General features: G+C 40.2%; 5 protein-coding genes across 8 annotated transcripts; 2 read left to right on the top strand and 3 right to left on the bottom strand.

Moving 5' to 3' along the window:
• The first annotated feature begins 731 nt into the window (after positions 1 to 731).
• LOC141912544 (multidrug and toxin extrusion protein 1-like) lies at positions 732 to 6,225 on the top strand. 2 transcript variants are annotated; one of them, XM_074803811.1, is made up of 14 exons: positions 732 to 863; positions 1,814 to 1,972; positions 2,173 to 2,274; positions 2,436 to 2,553; positions 2,644 to 2,786; positions 2,970 to 3,112; positions 3,208 to 3,305; positions 3,414 to 3,595; positions 3,741 to 3,849; positions 4,234 to 4,309; positions 4,419 to 4,488; positions 4,684 to 4,816; positions 4,906 to 5,000; positions 5,239 to 6,225. In XM_074803811.1, the coding sequence occupies exons 1-14, from the start codon at positions 795 to 797 to the stop codon at positions 5,653 to 5,655; spliced, it is 1,914 nt and encodes a 637-aa protein (XP_074659912.1). In that variant the 5' UTR covers positions 732 to 794; the 3' UTR covers positions 5,656 to 6,225. The 2 variants fall into 2 exon arrangements, with proteins under 2 accessions (XP_074659912.1, XP_074659913.1); XM_074803812.1 differs by having other exon boundaries at positions 1,439 to 1,972.
• LOC141912543 (protein-lysine N-methyltransferase SMYD4-like) lies at positions 3,853 to 27,605 on the bottom strand. 2 transcript variants are annotated; one of them, XR_012620183.1, is made up of 17 exons: positions 27,440 to 27,605; positions 24,886 to 25,018; positions 24,649 to 24,738; positions 24,402 to 24,525; positions 24,263 to 24,325; positions 23,639 to 23,841; positions 23,107 to 23,231; positions 22,916 to 23,021; positions 22,664 to 22,724; positions 22,198 to 22,349; positions 22,057 to 22,119; positions 21,406 to 21,722; positions 20,368 to 20,557; positions 20,106 to 20,262; positions 19,859 to 19,981; positions 6,390 to 6,458; positions 3,853 to 3,891 (listed from the first exon to the last, which is right to left on the bottom strand). XR_012620183.1 is itself a non-coding variant. In XM_074803810.1 (16 exons), the coding sequence occupies exons 1-16, from the start codon at positions 27,583 to 27,585 to the stop codon at positions 19,034 to 19,036; spliced, it is 2,325 nt and encodes a 774-aa protein (XP_074659911.1). In that variant the 5' UTR covers positions 27,586 to 27,605; the 3' UTR covers positions 18,629 to 19,033. The 2 variants fall into 2 exon arrangements, 1 of the variants encoding a protein (XP_074659911.1); XM_074803810.1 differs by lacking the exons at positions 3,853 to 3,891; positions 6,390 to 6,458 and adding an exon at positions 18,629 to 19,305.
• On the top strand, positions 7,055 to 9,605 carry LOC141912726 (protein unc-50 homolog A-like). 2 transcript variants are annotated; one of them, XM_074804085.1, is made up of 2 exons: positions 7,055 to 7,142; positions 7,995 to 9,605. In XM_074804085.1, exon 2 carries the CDS (start codon positions 8,012 to 8,014, stop codon positions 8,852 to 8,854), a length of 843 nt encoding a protein of 280 aa, XP_074660186.1. In that variant the 5' UTR covers positions 7,055 to 7,142; positions 7,995 to 8,011; the 3' UTR covers positions 8,855 to 9,605. The 2 variants fall into 2 exon arrangements, with proteins under 2 accessions (XP_074660186.1, XP_074660187.1); XM_074804086.1 differs by lacking the exon at positions 7,055 to 7,142 and adding an exon at positions 7,172 to 7,222.
• On the bottom strand, positions 9,981 to 15,451 carry LOC141912938 (uncharacterized). Its single transcript, XM_074804372.1, has 8 exons — positions 15,265 to 15,451; positions 14,542 to 14,687; positions 13,915 to 14,119; positions 13,217 to 13,381; positions 11,791 to 11,972; positions 11,216 to 11,453; positions 10,790 to 10,928; positions 9,981 to 10,347 (listed from the first exon to the last, which is right to left on the bottom strand). Exons 2-8 carry the CDS (start codon positions 14,674 to 14,676, stop codon positions 10,188 to 10,190), a joined length of 1,224 nt encoding a protein of 407 aa, XP_074660473.1. The 5' UTR covers positions 14,677 to 14,687; positions 15,265 to 15,451; the 3' UTR covers positions 9,981 to 10,187.
• LOC141912545 (mitochondrial ribosome-associated GTPase 2-like) lies at positions 25,845 to 27,377 on the bottom strand. The gene has a single exon (XM_074803813.1). The coding sequence runs from the start codon at positions 27,081 to 27,083 to the stop codon at positions 25,899 to 25,901; it is 1,185 nt and encodes a 394-aa protein (XP_074659914.1). The 5' UTR covers positions 27,084 to 27,377; the 3' UTR covers positions 25,845 to 25,898.
• Positions 27,606 to 27,720: the final 115 nt, after the last annotated feature.

Raw genomic sequence — 27,720 nt, 5'->3', positions numbered from 1 at the left:
TCCTACAACTTGTTTTATATTCTTGTGTTCTTGAATTCCAATGGGGTATTTTAATAATTTCGTGGTTTCATGTATTACTATTGCAAAGCGCTATGATTATCTTATATAATATAGCGCTATATAAACAAATAAATTATCATTATCATCATTATGAATCAAATTGAGAATTTCGACGCATTTTATTCTCACTAGTCTTTTCGACAATTTTCTTCATCAGGTCTTGTGATACCACATAGTATTTTCATTTTTCAACACGCTCAAGAAACCGTCAGGTTTACTGCTCGCTCACGTAGTGGCAATAATTTAAAAATGTAATCAACAAATAGATCGAAATTACTTTTTATATAGCGCCAAAACGGTTCATTAAAGGTCATCAAAATATCATGTAGCGCTCTGCACAAAACCGAAAGCGATTACTCGCTGAAATGAAATCGCTGATGGGAAAAGCTAATAATATTGTTTTGTTTTGTTTTTTTGTTTTTTTTTTCTTTTACAAGTTGGTGGGCTCGCTGCCCAGGGCCTTGACCAAACCGGGTTTTATTTAGACGACAGGTTTTCCTCTAAAAGTATGCGAGCACTTGAGAAACAGGTCAAATGGTAGGGCTTATCTCTCAATGACGACATCAGCGTAGAAATCGACGGTATTTTTGGACGACTTCCAAACACGTCGACTGTTTTATCTGGTATAAATTCGGCCGGACCATCTCGTACTGGCGCATTCAGTCCTTCGGATTTAGAGCCGGTGACAACGTGTTAGCAGCCTAATACACACACACTCTAACTATCAATAATACATGGATTCGACACGAATTCAAGTTTATTCGTACGAGAAGTTAGATTCTACCAGCCTCGATCTTTCCGGGGTAAGTCATATTCATTTCATCGATTGTATTTAGTTGAGATACTTATCAATTCTAACGTAACATTATTTCTATATTATCCGGTTGAGATTTGCGGTTTGGCTCCTCACGCACGAGTTTCGGAAACTTTCGACTTGTTTCGATACAACAAACATTTTATCTCATCTTACCGAGTAGTTCGAATTACTGAATATTTTTTCAAATGATAGTCACGCTTGTAGTTGTTGGTGGTTATACCGAGGATCCAGTTGAACGGAGCTTGGCCAACATTTGACTTTATCATAGATTTAAAACCGATGAGCAGTCAAGAATGTACACAATATCCGTGTTCGATTAATATTAAAGAAATCTTTGCTCGAAATTTATATCTATATACACTTCAAGAACTTTTCATCTTTGACTGAATTCATTGCAGGATTTCCCTCTGATAGAGTCACAATATTTGAAATCGATTCGGAACTCAATTTGACTCCGAACTATGAAACACAATACGTTATAACATTTTGAGGAGATTTTACACAATCTAGCCTCATGGCTGGCCGATTCTCAGTGTGGTTACAGATTATTTTCTTTTATAGGTTTTTCACTGTACGAAAACATTTATTTTTTTACGTAAGTTCAGTCCAGGGCAGTGGTATACACCCTGGACGCCAAACACACAGCTTTATTAAACATTTTTCTTTTCTCTTCATCATTACGTCCCTTTCTAGTTGATGACGCGCTTCCATAATCGGGAACGCGTCGTCACGTATAAAAACAAAACGTCAACACTAAAATCAATAATACCAGATCTAAAGTATCATTTCTAATAAATATTCGGAATGATACATACGAATTTTAGATTACTTTTTGAAGGGTACGACTCGTAATTCGACGAGCGTGCCTTCGGAAAATCGATTCCGGCGTCATAATCAACATTCGCCGAACGTTGAACGATATTCGTTTTCTTGTAGGATGACATCGAGAAGAAACAGTTGGTTACGTCGAATAACTACGGAACGGTCGAAAATGTAACACCGACGTCCGAGGAAGAACCGCCGACTAAAAACAGGCGCCTCCCGAAATGGTTCGCCGTCGAGTTCAAACACCTATTGAAACTGGCCTGGCCTATGGTAAGCACGGAAGTCTAGGACCCCAGTTTCGCGAATACAAAGCATTAACTTCTTAATTGAGTTTATCCTTTATGCGAAATTCAGCCCAGCGAATAGAATGACGAATGTCCGATATAATTCAAAAGACTCCGATGAAGAAAAAAGGAATACTTCGACCATTATTTTCAATGTTGATAGAAATGTCGTTTTGTTGATTTCAGGCGTTAACCGCGATATTTCAGTACCTGATTATGCCGATAAGCGTGGCATTTTGCGGACATTTGGGAACGACGGATCTTGCCGCGGTATCTTTGGCTAATACGGTAATTCATCCATTCACTTCGCTCAGTAGTTACCCTAAAGTCTTCTGTAGTTAGTCCTAACTCGTCTGTGAGACATTAATTGAATTCAAGAACTACATCCATGTCTGTTAGATTTCATAGTTTCTCTCTAATATCTATACACATGCCACTACTATTTACAGGTAATCAACGTAACCGGTATAGCCATCGGTACTGGATTGACCACTGCATGCGATACACTCTTCTCACAAACTTATGGAAGCTCAAACAAGGGCAAACTGGGAATTTTAGTTCAACGAGGTATGTTGCTCATCTACCTAATTACGCAGTTCGCATCTCACGGACACTTTTTCCATGCTAACATTTTGTACCTTATTTCTGATTTTAAAGCTCTGTGGATTCTGATTCTGGCGTGTTTCCCGTGCTGGGCGATTCATCTGAATACAGAAACCCTGATGAGATTGCTCGGTCAGAATGAGGAAGTCTGCGCCATCACGGCTCGTTACTTGATCCTGTTCATGCCTGGTCTATTGGTAAGTAAAGTACCTCAACCTGGAAACTTAACTGATCTTATGTTGTTAGACAAGCCATTGTTTACCTAAACATATAAAATACTCTACTTCTGACACCAAAAATTACTGGATCAAGTCTTCAACTATTATGGCCATAACTACAAAACTGATCTTTTATTAGCCATTTCTCTGATGTATTTTCAGGCGAATTTCATATTTCAAGTGCTGATGAAATATATGCAAAATCAAGGAATAGTTTATCCGCTGATTCTGATCGGTCTTATCGGAAACGGGGTGAATGCAGTCTGTCATTATCTGTTTCTATTCCAATTCGACATGGGACCTGAGTAAGTGCAACGATTATTTCTTTTATATCTCTCTATTTAAGTTTACTCGTTAAAAGGAAAGAATGATTACCCAATTCATATCGTTTTAATTGCAGTGGTTCGGCTATTTCACAAGTTTTGTCACACGCGACTTTCATGGTTTTGTCCCTACTTTACATCATGATATGGAAGGTCTATAAGGAAACTTGGTCAGGTACGTCTTGAGGCGAAATGCGCCTTCACGCTTTTATCGGGATTCTAAAAACAATTTTCGATGGACACATAACACATATTATATGTTCAGCGTCGCTTGATTTTGCAGGTTGGTCTTGGGAAGCGTTCGAAGAATGGGGCGTGTTCATTCGTTACGCGATCCCCGGTACGTTGATGTTGTGTTTGGATTTCTTTTGCGCCGAGATTGGTATGTTCCTGGCCGGAACCATCAGCGAGGTCGACCTCGGAGCGATGTCGATCATTCACCAAATCACAGCCGCGTCGTATCAGGTAAATCTAAAATTTTTAAATAACGTAAATATCACTTACCCGAGGTCAAGTGCGTAATCGACGTACGTAGCTTACTAGACATATCTTTTAGAAATAGATCTATGATATCATTGATCGGTTGACATTTGATCGTAATCCATTTCAGTTGTCGATGGGTATTTCGTACGCCAGTAGTATCAGAGTTGGAACCCTGCTGGGCGGTGGTCAACATCTAGACGCATCAAGGGCCTCGAAGATGGGACTTATCATTGTCGGTAAGTACGCGTGACTCGAAGTCGCTAGTAAACGTAGTAGTTCTAAAAAACAAGATAGACAATAATAAAATAACTTTTTGTATTTGTTTTTTTTTTTCATAAACATATCTATCATGTAAATACGGAGCCCGAAGGTGACATGATGAAAATCACATATTCTTTTCGTGAACAAACAACGTGAACAAAAATATATTCATTTCATACCATGTCATCTTTCGGGGCTCCGTATGCGAAGCATTGCATTACAGAAAATACCAGTTGCATGTATAATACGCGAGAAGCATTTAGGGTGTACTGAATGAATAATGTAAATAAACTTAGGCGGTGCAAGATGGAAGATGAAATAGAACAATGAATTATGCTATTTCTTTCTTTCATTTCCAGCCGTGAGTGGAAGTGTTGTCGCCGGAGCCTTTATCGCTTTCAATAATTACCTGCCACAGGTGTTTTCTAACGACAGGTCAGTATTTCGAACGCAATACCGATGTATATACTGAGATTACATATAAGTACAAGTATACACGAGACGTAACATATGAATGAATGCTGGATATTTGTTTTATTTACAGCACTGTTATTGAAATAACGGCCAGCATTTTACCGGTAGTTGCTATTTATCAAGTCACGGATGGAATAGGCGTAAGTATTAAAGACGAAATCAAATCTAAAAAGTTCAACTAATCTTCCGGACCAAGTTCCACAGTTGTGAATTAAGATTTAACTCTCAGAGCTTGACCTGCAAGTAGTGGAGTGCCTCCAACTCAACAATTCTAGCATCAGAATGTATAAGCTTGATCGAGTATTATACGTTGCATTTCATTTGTCTTTTGTCAGTGCGTTTGTGGAGGTATAATCCGAGGATGTGGCCGACAACATTTCGGCGCTATAACCGTGTTCATCGGATTCTATCTGGTCGGAATGCCTATCGGTATTCCGCTACTGTTCCTCACAGAGCTAAAAACTGTCGGTACGTATAATGTCATAATCATTCGATATTTTCTTGCCTCGTTTTGTTGGGAATCAGAATATATGTAAATGATATGATTTCGGTTGCAGGATTCTGGTGGGGTATGTCAGTCGGAGTTACAGTCAACATGATTCTCTTATTGATCGTTGTTTTCATCACAAACTGGGAGAAAGAGTCACTCGAGGTGAGTGTGTGTATCTGCTTGGAATAACTTCGTCAATCAAACTAACCATGTGCGCATCATTGAGAGCATACATCCACGTGGGAGAATATTGGAAATTTCTGATCCATGTAGTTTTTTGGTCGATTTAAATTTCATTTGATATCGATGTGCTAACGAGAAATTAACCCTTCCCAAAACTAACGTCACCAAACGGCAACCATTTTTTCACACATCTTTTTTCGTATCTTATATTCTACAGGCTCAGAATCGACTCGGAGTTGAAAAGCGCATGGCATTAGAACACGAACTCGAGAAATCCATCGGCGAAACGAAGCCGCTGCTGTGCGAGGGCGCTCGCGATAATATGGCTTACAGCGAGGCTCATCTGGGCGATCCGTCGTACAAACTTCACTATAGTCAACAAAACGATTCATCGCGGCACGACGGTTCCAGCAGGCGACAGATATTCTTCCTGAGAGGTCTGAGCATTATCATCGTGTTGTTGGTTCTCTGTTTCGGCGCCTACACGAGTTTCATCGTCGGCTTCCCGGAAACCAGGGATATCTTGTGTCCGAATAGGACGGCCCTCGTTGAAAGCGGTAACAGTATGCTCCACGGTTTGGGATTCGGCAACGCGACGATCGACAACCTTCCGCATATTCCAGGGTGTTTCTGAATATGAGAAGTGGCTCGTCTGAATAGACGTCACCTAGCTACAACTGTGATACAGACATTAAAGAGTGAGGCATAAATTATAAAGTAGCCCCTATATTTTATTTTCTCGCGAATTTTTTCATATTTCTCTCAAAATTCAATAGAATTCTTCAGTGTTTAGGGCTATCTGGTTACAGGTCACGTTTCATGCTGTAGGCATGTCCCTTCATTCCTAACGATGCGACCTGACCAAAACAAAAGAAATAATTTTTTGCATGATGATATAATGTAAGCTCGCATCTCTCTACGGATAAATCCGGTAGAGTCAAGTCTTCAAAAATGTGATATCATAAAATATGTATAAAACTAATATATTGTGACGATATATGATATTTATGTATAACATCTAGAATTTATGAATATGTACATGTTTGTCAATGTTAAGTGAAATTGCATATGGCGGTCAATTTTAGATCGTATCGAATTAACGTGTGACATTTGGGTAAATTTTCTACTAGTTATATATATATGATATGACGGTGAATGTGTGTGTTTTTTATTTATCATGGCGTAGTGTATTTTGCATATTTTAGCCTCATAGTAATCATTTACATTTATTTTTTTTTCTGTTGTTACAAAAAATGTTTTTTAAAAATCGTTGAAAAAAAAGGTTTGTTAAAGGCACCTGTTAGCCGCATTACTTGTGTACATTGCGTTTGGCTTTCTTTGAAATAAAGGTTAGATAAAACTACTTACGTATTATCTATTTCTTCATTATTTGTGGGCATTGTTTTGGAACTGATCTTTTGTATGGCAGCAACGATCCTGAAATGACATGTAATGCTACCGGATAAATTTTCAAAATTTCGTGGCCGACAAATCATCTCTAGCGTGATTCGATTGCGGTGCGGGCGCGGCGTGAGAACTTGAACTTGAACTTGAACTTTAATTTTATTGCTCCATATAATACACAAGTTACATAGGAAATGACATGCAATAAAATATTAACATCAAAACACAGGGAAAACAGTACAAGAGTGGACATACATTTAAAATCGCTTTTATAATGGATAACATAGGAATAGAGAATATTTGCAAATAAAATATGTTAAACGTAAAACAAAATATAATACTACAGCAAGGAAACTAGGTGGCGATACAATCAAGTGAATATAATATAAAAGAATCAAAGAGACTGGTGCTATTCGGGGTCACGCGGAGGGTCTCTTGGAGTGAGCCCCTCGCACTATCACATCGACGAGTACAATATCATGATGGAATTTCAAAACGAAAGAGAGTTCATGGCCTGGAAAAACGATATGGATGCCTTGATTCAGATATTTTCGGAGCTACCCTTTATTATTACTATTCAATATAGATGATTTTAATTTCAAATTTCAGTCAACATGTTCGATTTCGTATTTTCAATATGGTTGTCACGTCACTACTGATGACAATTTATTACTACTGTACGTTTTTGTGTAGCGTTTAAAAACTACAGATCACAAGGTTAGTATTCAGTTAGTTGGTTAGTTAATTCAACAAGTTCCCGGTCCGGGAAAATCTTAGTCTCACAAGATAGTATCTCTGTACGTAAGTTAGTAATTTAACCTGGGCTGACCGACGTCAAAATTACTCGTCTCGTGTATGTATGCGACAGATTGATTAGTTAATAAGTTCGAAGTGGATATTTAACCGTATTCGGCAAAGTATTTACTTCCGCTATTTTACCGTACAAAGGTTAATATATAGTATTAACTAATAGAAGTAACAATAGAATCATCATATTGGGTTTAGAGGGTTAGGGTTTCGATAGGGTTAGTGTCAAGAGGGTGAGAAGAGGGTTCCGTTTTACGCCTAGTAGGGATAGAATTAGGGTAAGGTGAGGTACTATAGGTAGTTAAAACATTTGATTGGTTTTTAGCGAGCTCGATGGTCTAGTGGTATGACGCTGCGCTAGTAATTTACTGGCCCGGGTTCGAGTCTCGCTCTATCCGTTCTATTTTCTCACTCTGTTCTCCACACTTTCCTTGAATTTTCTAAGTCGCGCACCTCTGTGCGCATGTGCGGCGTGAATCAGTCAATCAGCGACGATGTACGATAAAATAGCGGAAATAAATACTCAGCCGTATACGGTAAAATATCCACTGCGTAGTAAGTTTGGATTTGATGCAATTGCGCGAGAGTGTGGTGTTTCTTTCTTGAATTAGGCTAGTCTAGTGCCTAGCCATCGGTAGGGGACCCCGTAACAATGACTGGTATTCAGACTAGAATTTTGGACCTACTAAAATATCTCATTTTGTCATCATTGTCTTTGTTCTGCTGTGACTGAGTTTTATATTCGTTTCTTATATATTGTAGGTGTGCAGTGAAGGAAGATGTATCATTACGGGAGAACATCACCCCCGGTATCTCCATCGGGATCGAGACCGCTGTCGCCGGACGTCCTCGTAACCCCGGGCGGCGCTAACTCCGCGCATCACCAGTCGATGTCGGCCGCGCGAAGCACCGCGTCCGCTAAACGCCAAAAATACTTTCGCCGCCTGTTCAAAATTCGCCAAATGGACTTCGAATACGCGTTCTGGCAGATGTTATACCTGTTCGTGTCGCCGCAGAAGGTTTATCGCAATTTCCAATATCGCAAATGCACGAAGGATCAATTCGCGCGCGACGACCCGGCGTTTCTCGTCGTGCTCAGTTTCTGGCTGTTCGTTTCGTCGATCGGCTTCGCGGTCGTTCTCAGACTCTCGTTCGCCGGTTTCGCCAAGTTTTTAGCGTGGGTGATCTTCGTCGATTGCATCGGCGTCGGGTTGCTAGTGGCGACCGCGCTGTGGTTCGTCAGTAATAAATACATGATACAATCGCGCGGAGTCGGCACGACGGCCGTCGACGACGTCGAATGGGGTTATGCGTTCGACGTTCATTTGAACGCGTTTTTCCCGCTGTTGATGATTTTGCACTTTTTCCAGCTGCCGATTCTCGCGCACGTCGTTAATCACGATTGGTTCGTCGGTTGTTTAGTCGGGAACACGCTCTGGCTCGTCGCTGTCTGTTACTATATATATATTACGTTTCTCGGTTATAGCGCGCTCTCGTTTTTAAAACGAACGCAGATATTTTTATACCCGATGACCGGCATGTTTCTTGTTTATATTTTGTCGCTGGTGTTTAATTGGAACTTCAGTATGGGTCTGTGCTATTTCTATCATTGGAGAATTTAGAGCGATTCGGATTGCTATATTGCTAGATTATATAAAGTATATCTGGGTTGAGTTTCATCGACGATTTATCCCTAAAGGTAACTTTGATACCCGGTCTATAAAAGCAGGCCCAGGTTAAGGATTTAACCCGTGGGGTAGATTTGATACCAGGTCTATAAAACCGGGTCCAGGTTGAGGGTTTATTCCTAAAAAGGGTAACTTTGATACCCGGTCTATAAAACCGGGCCCAGGTTGAGGTTTACCTATAAGGGTAACTTAGATAACTGGCCTGAAATAATTTGGTATTGAGTGATTCCCTATCCTTGTGGACGTCTGTAAATACGCCGAGGGAAATACTAGGTATACTCGAGACGTTGAATTGGATCGTTAAATGCAAAAATGTATATTATTACTGTAATCGAAATTGAATTCACTTTTTCCATATTCACGAATAAAGAACAAAATAAAGGTGTATAATATGGGAATTTTTGTAAAGAGCAAGGAGACAGAGCCGGGAACCCTTAGTTATTGTATTTCAATACTCGATAGCTGAAAGTATATTTATGCAATGTTGGTGGGCATGGTGTCTTTCGAACTAACGGTAAACAAGTTTTGAAAATGAAGCTGGTGATTGAAACACCACTTTCAGACTTTCTAATTCATGTTGATTGATATGTTTTAATTTATAGGGAAAGGTAAGATTCCCCATTCCAGTATATAACATGCACTGGTACAAGCCTATATTTAAATATTTTGACTTAAAATAAATGAATTTGTAAATACTTAATCAGTTTCGTTGTTCATGTCATTATTTTATTCGGTTTTACCTCAGTTCGGTTTCCAAGTCTCCAGTAATTTCATCAGTTATGGCATTGCCAATGGACATTATGAAAGTGGCATTAGAATGCGCGGGGACGTGTCTAGGAAATTGATCCTAGATGTCGTTTAATATCACGATAATCATTTCGAAATTGAATTGGCATTTGCAGACTCTTAACACTTAAAGATTGCGGAGTATATATAATAATAATCGAGGGGATATTATAAAGTATCTCTGCCGAATGGACAGAAAAACCTTCAGAAAACAACTAGATACATGAAGATAAAATCCGGCTTGAATGTAGTTGTCATATACGATTTATTCTGTAGCATGTATACATTAAACAACAACACTGGACGGATGAACATCATTCTTAAATAGACAAAGTTAGAAAAAATAGCTAGAATCCATTATTTGTTACAACAATTATATATTCGATTTTTGGCACATCTTCACAGCAAAACTGCCATATATAGAATAAATATACATCAAATAAATATACATAAATAAAGGCTACAGGAAATTAAGTCTTCATTAAATTCCACCTTCTAGAAATTCTCCGAAATATTTGGCAGCGATATCTCGTTTTGGCAATTCAGCATTCTCATCCCCATCTTTATTGTCGGTGTTTTTGGCATTTTTCTTTTTACTTCGAACTGGTTTTATTTTAATCGGTGGCGGCGATTCTGACCGACTACAAGGAAAACCATGATAGAATAATTAAAAAGAATTGTCACATTTAAGGCAAAAAAATTGATAACTTTTTTCTGCTGAGCCTAACAGTTGGCCCGGCCTGCCACCTATCTACCCTGTACAGTACTTTTTTTAACATCAAAATCAAGCTAGCTTAACCAGACCCGGCAGCTATATAGAAATTAACTGATTACAAATTTGATTTTAGTTCACAAAAGCACGCGATTAGGAGAAACAAGGTATCATTTATATAGACAATGCTCCAGTTCAAAATCTTGGTTGAGTTTTGAATCTCATGAACTACCAACAACTTAACCTAGACCTAGGCCTATAGAACTGGATACTGTGGATGTGAATTGGATCACTCCATTTTCAGTCAGTCAAATTTCAACTCGACAATTGTAGAACTGAGTAAAGATTATTGTCATATACCAGGTACTTACTTGCCGTGAACGTACGGAGCGTACGCTTTTCTACTAGCTCTAGTTATACTTCGTTCCACCGGTTTCGGCTGGTTGGCCGTTTGCCACACGTGATATTTATACGCGCGAAAACACGTGTCGCAAGTCACTTCATTCTTCACTGGAATTAGAAATAATAAATGCCAACGTTAAAATAAGTTGAGTAAAACAGGTGTTGACTACAATGGCATGTGTATCTTAACCCGAGATACATTTCTAATCGAAAATGAACTACAACAGACTTTAGACATTTTACTAGCACACTCTCAAAAACTGATCATGCACGCTTCGCAGTACTTCACCTGAGACATTTTCAATTGAAAATGAACTACAAACACCAGGCATCACAACAAATTAACTACAAATGGCAATATAGGAAATTTCCACCAGTCAGAGGCCTAAACTCACTTGCACGATCCATGAGATTCGGGTGTCCGTATCGACGAGCGGTTTGATGTAAATCTTCGTTTTTACTATTGAGAACGTCGATAAGACCGTCGTGTTGCAGGTAACAATTGAACGCTTTCGCCTGCCCGGTTTCGATAGCGCAATGACCGACTGTGTTTCCATGCATGTCTTGTATATTCGGATTAGCACCTTTTTCTAGCAGCCAGTGTAAACAAGTTAAAGCCCCTTTCATCGCGGCCTACAACGAGGAAAAATAACAACAGGATTACATTAGCAGCGTAACCACTTTCCGCCCATTTACAAATTCCAGTTTTTCTTGATTTTCCATGTTACAACACAAATTCCCCGAGTGACTCTGAGGATGTTTAAAATGTTACAATTCATTCATTCATTTTTCACTCACGTACAGATTAAGACACACATGGTCAAGAGTTTTCCAAGTTTTTGGTAAGATTTGCCAAATTCCCAAAGTTTTCCCCGAATTATTCTAGATTTTTCTGAATCACCCTACGACACCCTATTTAAGGGACCAGTTTCGCGATAAACACAAAGGAAACATCTATCATCTAACTTACAAGATGAGCGGGAGTGCGACCTTCCCCTTGAACGACTTCTAGCGACGTGCCTTGTTGTATTAAGAATCGCAGGCAATCGAGATTATCGTACATCGCTGCGTAATGAGCCGCCAGTAAACCGTTATCGTCGGGTAATGTGGTATCACAATCTCGCTCTACGAGGCTTATCAAACATTCCAAACCTAAAAATGAAACGAGACATCATTAGTAGTCGAATAAAACACTACGATCCATTTAACCCTTTCAGTGCTGGCTAATTAATACCCTATAGTGCTGAAGATAATTTGAAAATTCTGAAAAATTCCACCCTAGTGTGTTGAATAACGGGAATAGTGCTATAGTGCGTCTACACCCTGGCGCGGTATATCGTTAGTTACTAATATTTCACTGTTTGACAGGTGCTGCCATCTTTCAAGAGAGATAATTAGTAATTACTAATTAAATCAATACACCGCAGTGCGGTGTACTAACAAAATCCATCACCGATTCGTACACCGCACTGCGGTGTAGACGCACTGAAAGGGTAAAACTGTAGATGAATGAACATGTTCCACAATAGAATTCTATATGATATAATCTATTGAAATGAAACCACAACATTTAGGCTGTTGACTAACTGTCGACTAACTGTTAGTCAACAGGCTTCATCAGATGTAATGATGAACCATCTGATGATGGCTATTAGTCAACAGCCGAAAGGTTGTGGTTTCATTTCAATGAATTTTATCATATAGAATTCTATAGCGGGACTTATTCATTCATGAGACATCATATTTCATCTATTTCACATGGATTCAATCACGTAAAGTGGAGCTAAAACATTTTACATAAAACTTGCTAACTTTTCGGTTAAAACTAATGACCCAGACTTTAAAATCAGTAAGGTTGGTCAGAGTAGATCAGAGGTATTTGGAAATTTCTTTCTCTTCGTGTTAAAAACCTAATCCACGTCACCAACGGATCTAGTTAGTTACCTAATCGTTGGTGGTAAGCTTTTTATAATCGGATGGGCTTATACCATCCTCGCTTGCCAGGGGTCCAGTATCACTCCCGAACTCGCTTCCACCAGCCCCCCTGGCCTCACGAAGCGTGAATTCATTACTGGCGCTGTTGCGCATGACGTCATACATCGATTTGCGAAATACTTCCTTTTTCGGTAAAACGTTCGCTGATTGGTCCATTTAACAGGAAAACCAACAGAAGCCCAATGTCGTTTGTTACAAGCGCTGTGATTGGTACGACTGGATTCTGGTCAGCTAGTAACGACTCCAACGACTCGTGAGGTCAAGGGGTTCGAGGAACAGCTTTAGCGCAATGGGTTCGAATCCCTTGACGGGTGAAGATGGGCTTATACCAACGTGGTTTGTGAAAAAATCCGATTGTGAAACTAAACCACAGACAGGTTACTGACTACAACGGATCTTACCTCCATGCTGCGCGGCGTAATGCATCGGCATTTTACCAACGCTGCACGTACATTCCAGATCGATACCAAAATCAAACAGATAACGAAGAATCTTCGCGTGATTTCTGATGGAAGCCAAGTGAGACAGCGAACGTCCTTGTTTATCGACCAACGTTGCCGAAGCTCCTGAAATTTCATTTACATAATGTAGAATGCTTAGATTAATATACACTGGCCAACGTCACCAACAACAGGGTCCCTGCATATCGATCATTCCAGGATATAAGCAGTTTCCAAGGAGTTTCGAAGGGAGAAAATCTTGAATTTTGAGGAAGGGTCTGCATCCCTTTCATATCACAATTACTGTAGACCCCTCCTAACTGTACTGTTCATTTTGGTAAAATCATTAATTCTGTGGTTTTATAAGCAATTTATTATCCTTAACACTACCTAAGTAAACTCTGTTTCTAATTTGGCAACAGCCTAATAGGGTAAAAACTAATTCTAACTGAACCGATTTAGTTTACTGTACAAGTACAAACATTTCTCATAACCAATTTCTCAGCATTGAGTTTTAAAGGAGTTTCATAAGGCATTTTGCTAAGATTAAAGGAGTTTCGAGCACTTTTAAAAGCATTTTCCGTTTAGAGGGAGTTTATAAGGAATCAACGAATCGTAGAAACCCCAAACGAGAAACAGAACACAAATGAATATCAAACCTTTTTGAATAAGACATTTTAAAACTGCAAGTTCTCCGTTAAACGCTGCGACATGCAGCGCGGTACGTCCGTCTCTATCCTCAGCGCTGAAATCGGCGTCGTAACTGAGTAACAATTTCACGACGGCGACATGACCCCCGGCGCTCGCTTCGTGTAGAGCTGTTCGTCCGGCGCTCGTTTTCTGGTTGATCCAACAAGTTCCGTCCTAAACATAAAGCATTTTATATAATGGACTCTTCAAAGAAAAGATAGTAGTTTCCGTATAGATCCCTTTATAACATATACATATCATCGTCTAGTAGTTAATGTCATTGATACATGTTTTAAAAACTAAACACTCACTTTGTACAAATTCAAAAGATTAAAAAATGAAATTAATTTATATTTTAGAAGTATGAAAATTATTTGAGATGAATGAGAATTATTTGAGACGAATGAGAATTATTTGAGACAAAAATGAGAATCATTTGAGACAAATGAGAATGATTTGAGATAAACGAAAATCATATGAGATAAATTAGAATTATTTGAGATAAATTAGAACTATTTGAGATAAATGAGAATCATTTGAAATAAATTAGAATTATTTGAGATAAATGAGAATTATTTGAGATAAATGAGCCTCACTGTTAGTAATTGTTGTACGGTTTCTAATTGACCGTAACCACACGCGTCGTGTAGCTGACTACGACCAAACGTTGAATTCTGTTTAGATTTCGTTTGTTCTTTCGTCGCTATCGTATAATTTTCTTCAGTCGGCATAGCGACAGAACCTGTGAAAACAAATAACAAATCATTCCAGCTGTGCTGTGAAATTTAACGAGTCTGAAATGAACTAACTGCGAAAAATTATCAGGCTTAGTAGAGTAACTGGTGAGAAAAAGAATAATTCTAATATCTATTTGTTGTTGCCAAAGGACAGGGAAACCCTCCCTGTCCCATAGGCCTACTCTGAACTATCATCTGGTATTCAGGACTATATAGGGCCTAAGGCCAACAAATAGGCCAGAATTGCCTACTTCATCAGTGATTGTGAAACAAGTGTCATCCACTCATTTAGTCTAACTCATAAATGCAAATCAATACAAAACTGTCAATGACTGTCATTTCATACAATAAATAGGCCTATAAATACATTGACATTGCCATTGTCATATTGACCAAAGTCAATCACGACTTAGTTACCTAATCGTTGGTAGTAAGCTTTTTATAATAGGATGAGCTTATACATGTTTTGTGAAAATATCCGATCGTGAAACTAAACCACAGACACTCACTAATCAATACTCAGACTGTCTACCATCAAGACTTTTTCATTTTTCTAGCACTAAATACTTAAATTTCACTTACCACTCTAGCTTCAGTTGTAGAAAATAACGAGTAAATCACTATCTGTATGTACTGTGCCTTCAGTTAAATCATGGGGTCAATTCATTGAATAATTTGCGAAATTCATTCCAAAATGTCAATCTACATTTTACATGGAGGTCGCCATATTGTTTACATGTGACCAAAGTTACGGCGATATCCTTGGTTGCCAGAGTTTGATTACACTTCATCGAGGCAATAGACCGTTCAGTGCTGCCCCTTCACACATGGTAGGCGGTGAATGTGTAAACTACACGTTATAGACACCTGACTCCAGTAGCCACCTGCCACTTGACCTAAGGCATTTCTAGCACTACTCGCTTGCCTGTGTAAAACTCATTCACCGCCTTTACGAACCAATTACTTACCCCTCATTCCTTCATCACTGATTGATTGATTGATCGATTGATTGATTGATTGATTGATTAGGATGATGGCCATACTAGACAACGGACCATTCAAACGTTTCTTCGATCCTTATAGAACTGGTTAGATGTTATACAACCGACTGGAGGACCGGTCTGGTGGCCGGCGCCGTGCCGTGATCGCCGCCGGGCGAGACAACAGGGCTGAACCGGGTGGATTGGTCCATCCCCATCAAAATTCGAATGTGTCCCCCTTGGAATTGAGCAAAAACGAAAATGGGCCACGGGCAAAATGGATCGGCCTCGCCTGAGTTACCGTTGCAGCCCCCGCAAAAATCTGCCCTAAATTAAATGCCACCCGCACAATCTAGTGCACGGCGGACTCCTAGATCCTTCCTCTCAGCAACTGGGAAAGGCATTGTGTACGAGCAACCGTGTACGGGTATTGTAAGTCCGAACCAAAGTCACCAGGTCCAAATGAGTTTCAAAACCGAGACTATCAGTGGAATTTCACCGATAGCAAGAGTACTGACGGCCCCAGACCGACAATTTGATGCAAATGAAATTATCCGACTGATCCAATGCCAAAAGGCATTGGTTACCCCATATTTATTTATACAATTGAATAAAACTTAATAGAAATATGTAAAATAAATGTAAAAACCGCTTTGTAAAGTGGTCAAAGCTTGAACTTTGGATTTCTCTTTCAATGTGACTTCAACAATTTCGGGCTCTATCGGTGGTAGTTCAGGTGGGGCGTTTTCGGAATGTTTCACGACACAAACAGGAAACTTCTAAGATGACAAAACGGAAGGAAAATTGTTTCCAGTCTTTTTCCGTGTACCGTACATAACATTTGAAATCTTGAGAAATGTCTATTTCAGAGATCCAAGTCTTTCTGCACACTCCGTTAAAAACCGAAATTACGTTTGTTAATTCAAATGAGTTTCGCAAAATCTGCGTCAGCTGCCATGTTTTCGATGTATTTCCTGATATCGAACGGATTTTTGACGACGTCGCGAATCGGAATTTGAATCTTGTATTCGGCTTTATCGTAATACGTGTGATGAAACGCGTGATTCGACATCACTTCCGGCCCGAGCGGTTCATTTTTGAAATTGGTGCGTTTCAAAGCCTGGCAAATTTTACCTCGTGGCGATGAAGCGGATCTGCGTCGGTTACAAACGCGTTTTAATGAAGTTAAATTAGCCGCTTTGAAGTGCGGAGTGAATCTAGAGTAGGAAGCAAAATAGACGGCATCGCATATCGAAACGATGCGGTGGCTTTTTTGGGCTGCCGCTTTCTCGTAAGATACGAGCACTTTATCGATCATAAACGGACCCGTTTTCCGTATAACGTCGCCTTTACCCGTTCTCGTGTTCGCTTTCGGTAGAAACTCGATTATTTTCCGAAAATATTTATGTTTAGGCGTCGAAATCATCAACGCGTTTAGAGTGGACGGTCGCCGTCGACCGAAATAGATAACGCTATGGACGGGATGATCTTCGGGTATCAGCGCCGGGTGAACGGTTATTAAATTACTAAATGGCCGAATGGCCTCCACGTCTAAATCGGCGTAAACTCCACCAAACGTATACAGAATAAAATAGCGAATCGCGTCGGCTCTTTGAATTCCCTTCGAATATTTGTCGAACATTCGATAATAGGCTGGAAATCTCTTTTTAACGAACTCGTCGGCGATGCGATCAGTCCACAACCAATATTCCCAATCGGGGTGTAATTTCACCCACGACGCCACGTATTTCTCGAACGTTTTCGGAATGCTTTCGTTTTTCCACGTTTGGTGTATCCGCCGTTTAGGGGTCGTCGGGCATTTCCAATTCGACGTTTCCAATTGTTCCTCCAACACTTTAGCCACCGAGTCGTAGTAGAGGACTGTCATATTCCTATCGCGGGGCTGCGACCGCCAAGCCGCGGCCCGGGTCGAAAATTGGCGCTGATCGGTTTGTCGTTCTGCTGCCAGGAACATTAAACACATTATCTCGATGAAAATCAGTAAAAAGACTAATCCAATCAGTAGTTTGTTCCAACACCTCATCATCCTAAACCAATGCGACGAACTAGATATTTGAAACCTACACTATCCGCAAATAAATCATGACATCGCTTTATGTTGTCGCAACGATCGCATATTGACCACGTAATCCTATTGAATTTATCGACGATTCAATCAAATCTCCAGCGTATAACACACGTTATAACATTTTCAATATTAATAATGGAATCCCCAACCGGACATCGGTATTGTTTACAGTTAGCAATAACTGACCGCGTCCATCTGCTCCAGGACAGCAGACTGGTAGGGATGATGGACTGGGTTTACCAATGCTAAGTTTCCACTCAAGTACTTGTAACGACCAATAATCGTGTAGGCCTACTTTTATCGCTGTTGTACCCGGCAGGTGTGGTGGGTTTTTAACGGACACTCAAAACAATATCGACCAAATCTTCTAACCAAATAATTACTAGCGACGATCCCTATTTCAAGATCAAATATCGCTGTTGTATCTGCAGATTTTTTCTCCTGGTTTGCATAATGTTCAAAGAAATCTTGAAACACAATCAAAAATTCCAAATAGCCCATTTAATATTTGCATTAATAGGGTAGATATTTGAGATCAGGTTAAAGTGGTTAAATGCTCTGTGAGCTGTGATAGTAATGATCTATGATAGCTGAGAGTAATGCTCTATGATAGCCGAGAGTAATGATCTATGATAGCTGAGAGTAATGCTCTATGATAGTTGAGAGTAATGCTCTATGATAGTTGAGAGTAATGATCTATGATAGTTGACAGTAGGCTCTAACGTCGTCAAAATGTTCTGTGCTGATGGAGAAACGAATTATTCTTCAAATTGCTGATCTTATTTGTTGTCTATAATGATTATTCAGAGGCGTTGATCCCGATACAAATAAGAGCTATCAAAACAACCAGCAGCTACATATAAAAAAAACTAATATGTAAGTTTTCAGGTGTACTTATTTTATACACGCCCTCGTTTTTAAAATAAACATTTTGTTTTTACAAATTCAGTTAAGAATACAATAGTTGTAGAGCCTTGTTAATCTAGTGTTGTAGGTTAACTTGATAACCGGTATATCAAGAATAGTACGAGCTTTAGCTACTAGTGCATCATAGTAAGCAGTTGCATACTATGATGCACTGTAGTGAAATATTTTGAATAAAATCTAGTTAACCTACCAAGTACTACTAGATTTCACCGTTACTGAACTGAGGAATACAGTAATTGTAAACTTAAACGAATGAAAATCAAACTAAATACAGTTCATTCGAACTCTGAACTGTGACACCGACTCCAGATGTCGAAACTTGACGTATCTAATTTGATTTCGCGACCATTATTGGTCAACGTCCGCAATTCGCGACGAACGGCTGAAATTTACGGCGCTGAAATTTCAGTTCGACGATTTCTTCGTCGTTTTCCGGACAGAAGACGTTCAATATTTCGAGCGCTTCGTCGATCGTTTTCAGCAAATCGGCGTAACGGCCGCTGCAGCCGAGAATCGGGATCAGTTTATTGCACAACTCCTTCGCGTATTCGAGACTACGACGACCGAAATTCTGTTCAACGATCGCCAACGATCGTCCTAAATGCTCGAGAGAGAGACATGGGTTGTCTGCGAATAGAAATACAGAAGAGATTTCAAAACCTTGAAAATATTCCTTTAATTGTGACTAAAGATAATGAAGATCAACCCATCATACATTCATCACTGTACGTAGTGTGAAGTATGGACAAACAGTAAAAGTTTTCTGATAAAATTTCTCATGTGAACTACTGAACACATGTGAAGTGTGGACAAGTTTTTGAAAATGTGCTGAATATCTGGTGTTTGTAGTTCATTTTCAATTTTCAGGTGAAGTTCAGAACACATGTGAAGCGTGGATGATCAGTTTATTTTGAATTTGTGCTAATAAAATGTCTAATGTAAGGTGTTTGAAGTTCATTTTCAATAGAAAATATCTCAGGCGAAGTTCTGAACACATGTGAAATATGGATGATCAGTTTTTGAAAGTGTGCTGATAAAATGTCTAATGTCTGGTGTAAGTAGTTTATTTTCGATAGAAAACGTCTCAGGTGAAGATCTGAACACATATGATGTATGTATGATCTAAAATCGTAAGATAAAGTATCTAATATCTGAAAGCGTGCAGCCAGGAAGTACTTACAGTAAGAATTATCCTCGATGTAACACAGAGATAATAAGTCCTCGTACGAGCCTAAACTGCGGTTATACTTGTAGAAAGATTTCTTTACAAAGTCGTAATTCTTCTTCAAATAATCCAGTGCCTCTGTGTGAGATAATTCATACATATCATCGTAATTTATTCAAAAAAAGTAGTAATCAAAAAATCACCGCTAAAAAGGTGAGTCCCGCCTTCTCTTAAGACGCACCCAACTTCACCCTGCGTTTACCTGCAAACCGGCGTTGGTCGACGAGATCGCTGGCCTTCTCCATCGGTTCAGATGCCGCTAGTAGTCTGTTGTCCTTTTCATCGGCGTCAATTCGATGTTTGCACTCGTTACAAACCAAGTCGACGATCGGACCTGAACACTTTACACACGCCAACATCTGACAACATCAAAACTGACAGCTATACCAGAAATTTCAAATAATTCCCTTCCTGCATATAGGGGAAGGTATGACGCAATTTGATCGGATGAAATGAATACTCACATGCCACGTTGCGGCGGACATGTCGTTCATACAGGCCGTACACTGACATTCGAAGTAATACTGCTCGCGTAGAATCTGTCGTCTCTGTTCGGTATTCATGCGTTTATAATGCGGTCCGTAACAGTTGAAAACGTCGCAACCTTTTCGAGTTTTTTCCGTGCAACGGACGATCAATTTTTTCCCCTGATAACTAAAAATATCGATAATATGCACTTTCGCTTAACCCTTTCAGTGCGTCTACACCGCAGTGCGGTGTATAAATCAGTGATGGATTTTGCTAGTACACCGCACTGCGGTGTATTGATGTAATTAGTAATTTGTAATTATCTCTATTGAAAAATGGCAGCAAGTGTCAAACATAGTGAAATACTAGTAACTAACGATACACCGCACTGCGGTGTAGACGCACTATAGTGGTATTCCCATTGTTCAACACACTAGGGTGGAATTTTTTAGAATTTTCAAATTTTCTCCAGCACTATAGGGTATTAATTAGTCAGCACTGAAAGGGTTAATGCAGGGGTCAATCTGCTGTCTGTACCAACCTTGCAGACAATCTGCTGTCTGTACCCTGACCCTCTCAGACAATATACTGTCTGTACCCTGCACGCCCTCAGACAATCTGCAGTCTGTATCCTCCAACCCTTCTGACAATCTGCTGTCTGTACCCTGAAACCCCTCAGACAGATAATCTGCTTTCTGTACCCTCCAGCCCTTCAGACAATCTGCAGTCTGTACCCTCCAACCCTTCAGACAATCTGCAGTCTATACCCTCCAACCCTTCGGACAATCTGCTGTCTGTACCCTGCGCCCTCTCAGACAATCTGCAGTCTGTATCCTCCAACCCTTTGGACAATCTACTGTCTGTACCCTGAAACCCCTCAGACAGATAATCTGCTTTCTGTACCCTCCAGCCCTTCAGACAATCTGCAGTCTGTACCCTGCATCTAATTCAGACAATATGCTGTCTGTACCCTGCATCCCATTCTGACAATCGACTGTAGTTATCAGTTTTTAATGATTGTTAGTGAATCTCACCTGCACAATACGGTCGGCTGACAGGAATGATTCATTAAACTCGCTGTAGGATAAATTCCGACCCCGATACGTTTTTCTGACACATCGTAAACGTAGCCTTCCATCATACTGTGTTTATCGTTCGTTGTGTCTGGTGTTACGTTCGTGATCGCTTGAGCGTTGCAGATAAACTGCTGGAAATGACGCAGCATCAGACCACCGACGAATATCTCAAAATCTGTGAAAACCGGTTGTTCGTCGTCGTGAAGTTGAGCTCGTCCGCTGTTTAAATGCTGGTTTCCATCGGTTGATGAAGCCGTCTGGTTTTGAGAGTTCGTCTGTACATAGATAAAACATTAAACTTCTTTCAGCGCCGTGTCATTCGACAGGAAACCAACGAGGAAAAGTGAACATAACTCCTCCCACAGTTACATGATAATAATGATAATATGTGCCTTATACAGCGCTCAATCCAGCGAAGAGTGCCTTACATTCTCGGTATCATTACCCCAGCCATTTCTAATACTCTAACATGAATCAGTTAAATTGAATTCAAAATTTTTCGCAAGCCGAAATAGGGCTACTTAAAATATATCATCATACTACGGGGAACATATAAGTGGTGACTTGTCGATGAATGGGATATTTTGAGAAATACATAATAATAAGCACCTGTGCAACATTGGTATCAAAAAATCCCCTTCTTTTCACCAGACTCGTAAGCAACACGGCAGTCTAAAAAAAGAATCAGAATCATCGTCTCTTATATTCAATACGGGTATTCCGATTTCAATAATGTTCATTACGACGTACCATTGAATAGTAAAACAGATCGTCGACGTTTAGTTTCTCAGTGTGCGTCAACAAACTGTAAACCGCCTCATAGTCGTTCAAATATTTCCCATCCTCGGTAAATCCTGGCGCGGCAGTGGACGACGAACCGGACTTCAATCGTTCATGGAACTCTGAAAAGGTATCATCCTAGTTCTTCGATTCATCCAGAATCTTCATAGTGTGCCGGGTTCTTACGGAACAGAGAATCCGAAATTCCCTGATATATACGTAATTTTCCCTTGAGCAAAAATTTGCTGATTATATCTTCGAGATATCCCCATTGACGCGATTTCTTATCGAGAGGTTCCTTGTGCCACTCGTCACCAGATAGAACAGACGGAATTCCCAGATTTTTCCAGAATAAGGAAAAAAATAAATCCTGAATTCCCTGATCTGTAAGAACCCAAGTGTTGAAAATTTTAATTTCAGATCAAGAAACGCATACTTTTCAGATAAGGAATTCCTGTTTTGATAACGAGTCTTGAGCACAGGTGAGCGAGACCAGTCTAAAACGAAATTCGTAACATTGTATAAACGCCCTGCAGAATATAAGACTGGCTTAAATATCACATAGTACTCAAAAGTGTTGTTACCTGTATCGTTAGTTGATAATACAATACGTGCGCATGAAGAAATATAAAGGTTCAACTAACAAACCTCGTATTAACCTCACGTGAGGTTAATGTATGAAACTGACCTCGTAAAGAATGTAGAGTATTTGACATTCTATATAGTGATATTGATGCCACGATTCCATCTGACATTCTTTAGAACAGTAAACAACACGACTGCACTGATTGCACCTATGGAGAGAGAAAAGGGTTTGATATTTTGGCTCTAAAGTTGGATACATTCAAGGCTCGACAGTTTTGAGACTGATCCACTTACGGTACGGGGTATTTCGTTACGGCGTAACAATGGTGGCAGCGTTCTCGTTCAAATTTCAGTAACTGTGTCGACACGTACGGCTCTTCGATTATCAAATTATCGCCAGCTCTTAAATCATCAGCAGCCTGCAAAAATAATCAATCTATTCCTTAAGTTGTCCTTATGAACAATCTACAGCACAACCCCAGCTTAAAGAGAGACTACTAAAAAAGCTGTGTGTAAGATAAACATGTAATATCTAGACTGCAACTGAATGACGTTTTGTTCTATTCACTATTTGCACTCTTTGATTTTCCATGGCTTTTCCAGGAAGGGCCGAATGCAAATAGACAACTCAATGTATGAGTTATGAGCTTATTATACTCACATATGAATTGAAAGTTTATGAAAACAATTACTACTAGGCCTTTGATACTAAAACCGCAACATTTCTAAAATTCCTGGTAATTGCTAATTTCCAAGGATTTTTAGGACTCGCTAGAACCATGTGAAATTTTCCAAGAATGATATGAAAGAGTCTGTATAAACTCACGATCAATGATCGACCCGTTTTGGAGTCAATTTTCACTTTGATTCGACTGGTCGCGGCTGGAATCGACTCATTTTCGCCGTAACTCAGTTTCGGGAGATTCTTCGGACCGTCGCCATCTGTTTTCTTTGCCTCGACAGCGGTGGGTTTGTTCAACTTTGTTTCGACATTTTTTAGTAATTTCGTCAGATCATCGATATGACCAGCTGAAAAAACCAAAAAAGTCAAAGACTTAGTGGTTTTATAAAATGAGACGCGGAATTCTTAGTTCAAATGCCTTTCGCGAGCATTTAAAAAACAAGACTTTTTCCGACGAATATTGCCGGTTATCACAACTTCAAACATTTGCGAAGCAGAGCAATGAAATTTGACAATTTCATTATTTGAGTGGTGTCAGAGAGTAACCTGTTGACCATAGGCCTTTAAAACTTGTAGACCTCTGTACAAGATTTAAGACCTCAATCAATTGTAGAATTCTACTAATTCTTAATCAATCACCAACTCAATATAGGCAATAGGAAACTCTATTATCATCTTACAACCCATAACTTTTTTTTTTCATTGCTATTCAAATAAATTCATCAGTAGCAAAAATTGAAGGTTAAGAGCAGAAAATAATGTACTTACACTTTACGTCAGGTTTCAAATGCGTTGTGTATTCATTCAGGAATTGAAGTGCTGACGAGTACGCTAAAAATAGAATCATTCTCTAAAATATGGAGAGTCATCGATCACGCGTAAACACACATTATCAATTAATACAGACCTTGTTTCGCATCGTCGTAGCGACCGAGGTATTCGTGACACTGTCCTCGACGTTTGTATATTTTGTAGGCGAGTTTGTCCGGATAGCCGGCATCCAGAGACAGCGCGATGTCCTTCAAAGCGACCTTCAAGAATCAAATCGAACACACCATAAAACTATTTGATCAGAAATGATGTAAAACTGACTCTTGACGCTGTTACTTAGAAATTAGAAAAATCTATTGACTACGGAAATATCTGCTACGTACATTATAGTGTGCATTATGGAATGAAACCGCAGATCTATTAGCAAATCCAACTGATAGAGATTCATCGTCCCGAGGAGCCTTCAATATACTCTGAAAATATCCAAACATAATCAAACCGCTGCATTTCTATCTTTCACTCCAACCCATTATTGGCTACTAGTGGTGGGGTGATGAACACCGCGCAGGATCGGGAGCATCATGGCACAGCCGGTATCTCAAAGCAGATATCTTTCCTACCTCGTTATATTTCAGTAAGGCGTCATTGTATTTTTCTTTCTGGAAGTATTTGTTGCCCTGATTGCGTAATTCGACGGCCGTTTTCGTAGATTTCTCGTTCAGCCCGTCGTTCGGCCATTTCATCGATAATTCGCTGAAAAATGAAAGAATTGAAACCAGTGGTTAAATGAGCAAGCAGTATTAACCCTCATACTGAATTCAAACAGTTTCAAATACATTTCACAAGCACTTCCAAAAAGAAGACTTTTTTCCAAGACAATAATTACAACTTAACAAGTGTCTCATTCACCTGCTACCACGCACTAGCAGCGAAAGCTCAAAGCTCAGGTAGTTTACCTTATGAAGCAGGGGTAGATTGAGAGGGATTTATGAGACTTGTTCAAGTCCATCAAATGTTTTGAGTGCCCTTTTTCATTTTGTCAACACAGATGATTGGTTCATTTCAGTGCGGGGGTGCGAGTATGATTAATTTTCCCTATTGGACATCGAAGTCCCCTTTTGGGACTTAACAAGTACTTCAAAATTAGCCCCTATATGCGGGAGTACACCTAACATTGCCTTTTTGGACATCAAACAGCCCATTTGGGATGTGACAAGTCGTTTAAAATTTGCCTCTGGATCCATCCCTGTGAAGCTGCTATGCACTAGTGGCGAAATCTTGCACTCAAAAAAACTCAAGTCAACCTTCAAAGTACGTTATAGTATTAGCCACCTTGAACAACCACTCAATATCCTTACAAAATCGCTCCTTTTTAGTAGCCTACAAGGAGCATTTACAGACCTGGGGCCAGTTGCTCAAAAGTTGGTTACAGTTAACAAGTGATTAGTTAACATAGTGACAATTAAAAGTTCATTGTTACTATACATCCACCGGTTATCAGCAACTGTCCCCTGCAGATAGATAAAACACCAGTACTAAAGACATTCGTTAAGCGACACAATCTTTTATTCTACAACCACACTGTAAAAACAGGATCAAAAATATCGCATATCAATTAGCATAATCTCATTCATTAATTAGCACTATCATCGTTACTGCGGCGATGATCGTCGTAAAGTTTTCTCAAATGAAGCATCAGAGGTTCGACGTCGATCAGTCTCTTCGCCGATAATGCGAACACCGGCATATCGATCCGTCGTTCCAGTTCGATCAGATTCCGCGCCGCGTCGGGAACGTCTATCTTATTCCCGACGATGGCGTGCGGACGCTCGGATAAACCGCGCTGATACTGTTCGAGTTCGAATTTCAAATCGTCGAGTTGTCTCCACGGTTCGTCGACCGAAAGATCAATCACGTACAACAAGCAGACGCATCGTTCGATGTGTTTCAGAAACGAGATCCCGAGTCCGCGATTCTGATGCGCGCCGTGAATCAGTCCGGGTATATCGGCGACGGCGACCTGCTCGTAATCCTCGTACTCGATGACCCCGACGTGCGGTTTCAAGGTCGTGAACGGGTACGCGGCGACTTTCGGCCGCGCTCGAGAAATCGCTCGCAGTAACGTCGATTTGCCGGCGTTCGGGAAACCGACCAATCCGGCGTCGGCGATTGTTTTTAACTCGACGACGAGCCGTCTGCTCTCGCCGATCCCGCCGAGCTCCGCGATAACAGGCGCTCGATTCTCGTTCGTTAGGAAGAAATGATTACCCTTACCACCAGCGCCACCACGGGCAGCCACATAAACTGAGTCTGACGCCTCGAGATCGGCGATCGTTTCGTAAGTTTCGGCCAGTTTGACGATCGTTCCCAGCGGAACTTCGACGTATTCGTGATCGGCATTTTTTCCGTGGCAACATTTCGAACGACCTTTATCACCGTTTTTCGCGCGTATCAAACCAGTTAAATGATTCAAACTCTTCACGTTGTGATTGACGGCGAGTATCACGTGACCTCCGTTTCCCCCATCCCCGCCATCAGGCCCCGCCCACTCTTTACCGGCGTAGCTACTGAAAGCCGAACATCCGTCGCCTCCATTGCCGCCGACGAAATTCACGACCCGGTAATCGACGAAGTGTTTTTTCGTGTCGGTGCTCGATTTCGATTTCGTTGGTTTCAGCGGTTTAACCGTCGACAGCAGCGACGGGTCGATCGGTCGACGACCAGTGGTCGAAGATGAAGAGCATCTCCGCACAGCTGAAATCCTAGCGGTAGAGTGGCACCACCTACTACACGCTGCAATTTGTACATATCGCATCATCTTACTTATTTACTACAAGCACATGCAGCGTACAGTTTGTTTGATCGCATCTGAAAAAACACGGCTTTTGAGAAATTAAATCGCTCCACAAACTGAACTGCTGAAGGAGAACCAGTTGTCTGAGTTTTCTGTCTACTTTTGACTCTGTTGAGCCATCCTCCAGCTTTTTAGGCGCATGTCATTTGTAAAAACCCCTTCAGAAATAAAAACCAACATCCACACAATTGTTTCCTATCGAACTACGCGTTCATTTCAACTGAGACTTCGTAGAAAAGAACGTTGTTTTCTGTCTGTGTAAACTCAGTCCACGTTTATAGCTCGCAATATAAACTACATTGAATTGAATTGATACTCACCGAAGGTAGTTTTTTTGAGCGCAAAATAAAACTCTTCTGGAGTCGGTTTCAATCGCCCTGAACTCGTGGTAATCTCCTGTACGCTTCAATCTATTCAATAAACCCGCTAAATGCGGTTGCCATCCAGTTTCTTCAGCTAAATCCATCTTCTTATTTTTTGCGTAGTTCCACGCAAGGGCAGTAGATGGCAGCATCGGACGGTAGTTTTATCAGGCAAAAGATCCTATTCGGGCCAGGAACTTCCTTCTTGGAAGTTTAAAGTCAAATTTTACTAGGATTTA

This window comes from Tubulanus polymorphus, chromosome 11 (assembly GCF_964204645.1).
Source record: "Tubulanus polymorphus chromosome 11, tnTubPoly1.2, whole genome shotgun sequence".
NCBI lineage: Eukaryota > Metazoa > Nemertea > Palaeonemertea > Tubulaniformes > Tubulanidae > Tubulanus > Tubulanus polymorphus.
The sequence above is the reverse complement of the archived record's forward strand: the minus strand, read 5'-3'. Positions and strand labels throughout refer to the sequence as shown.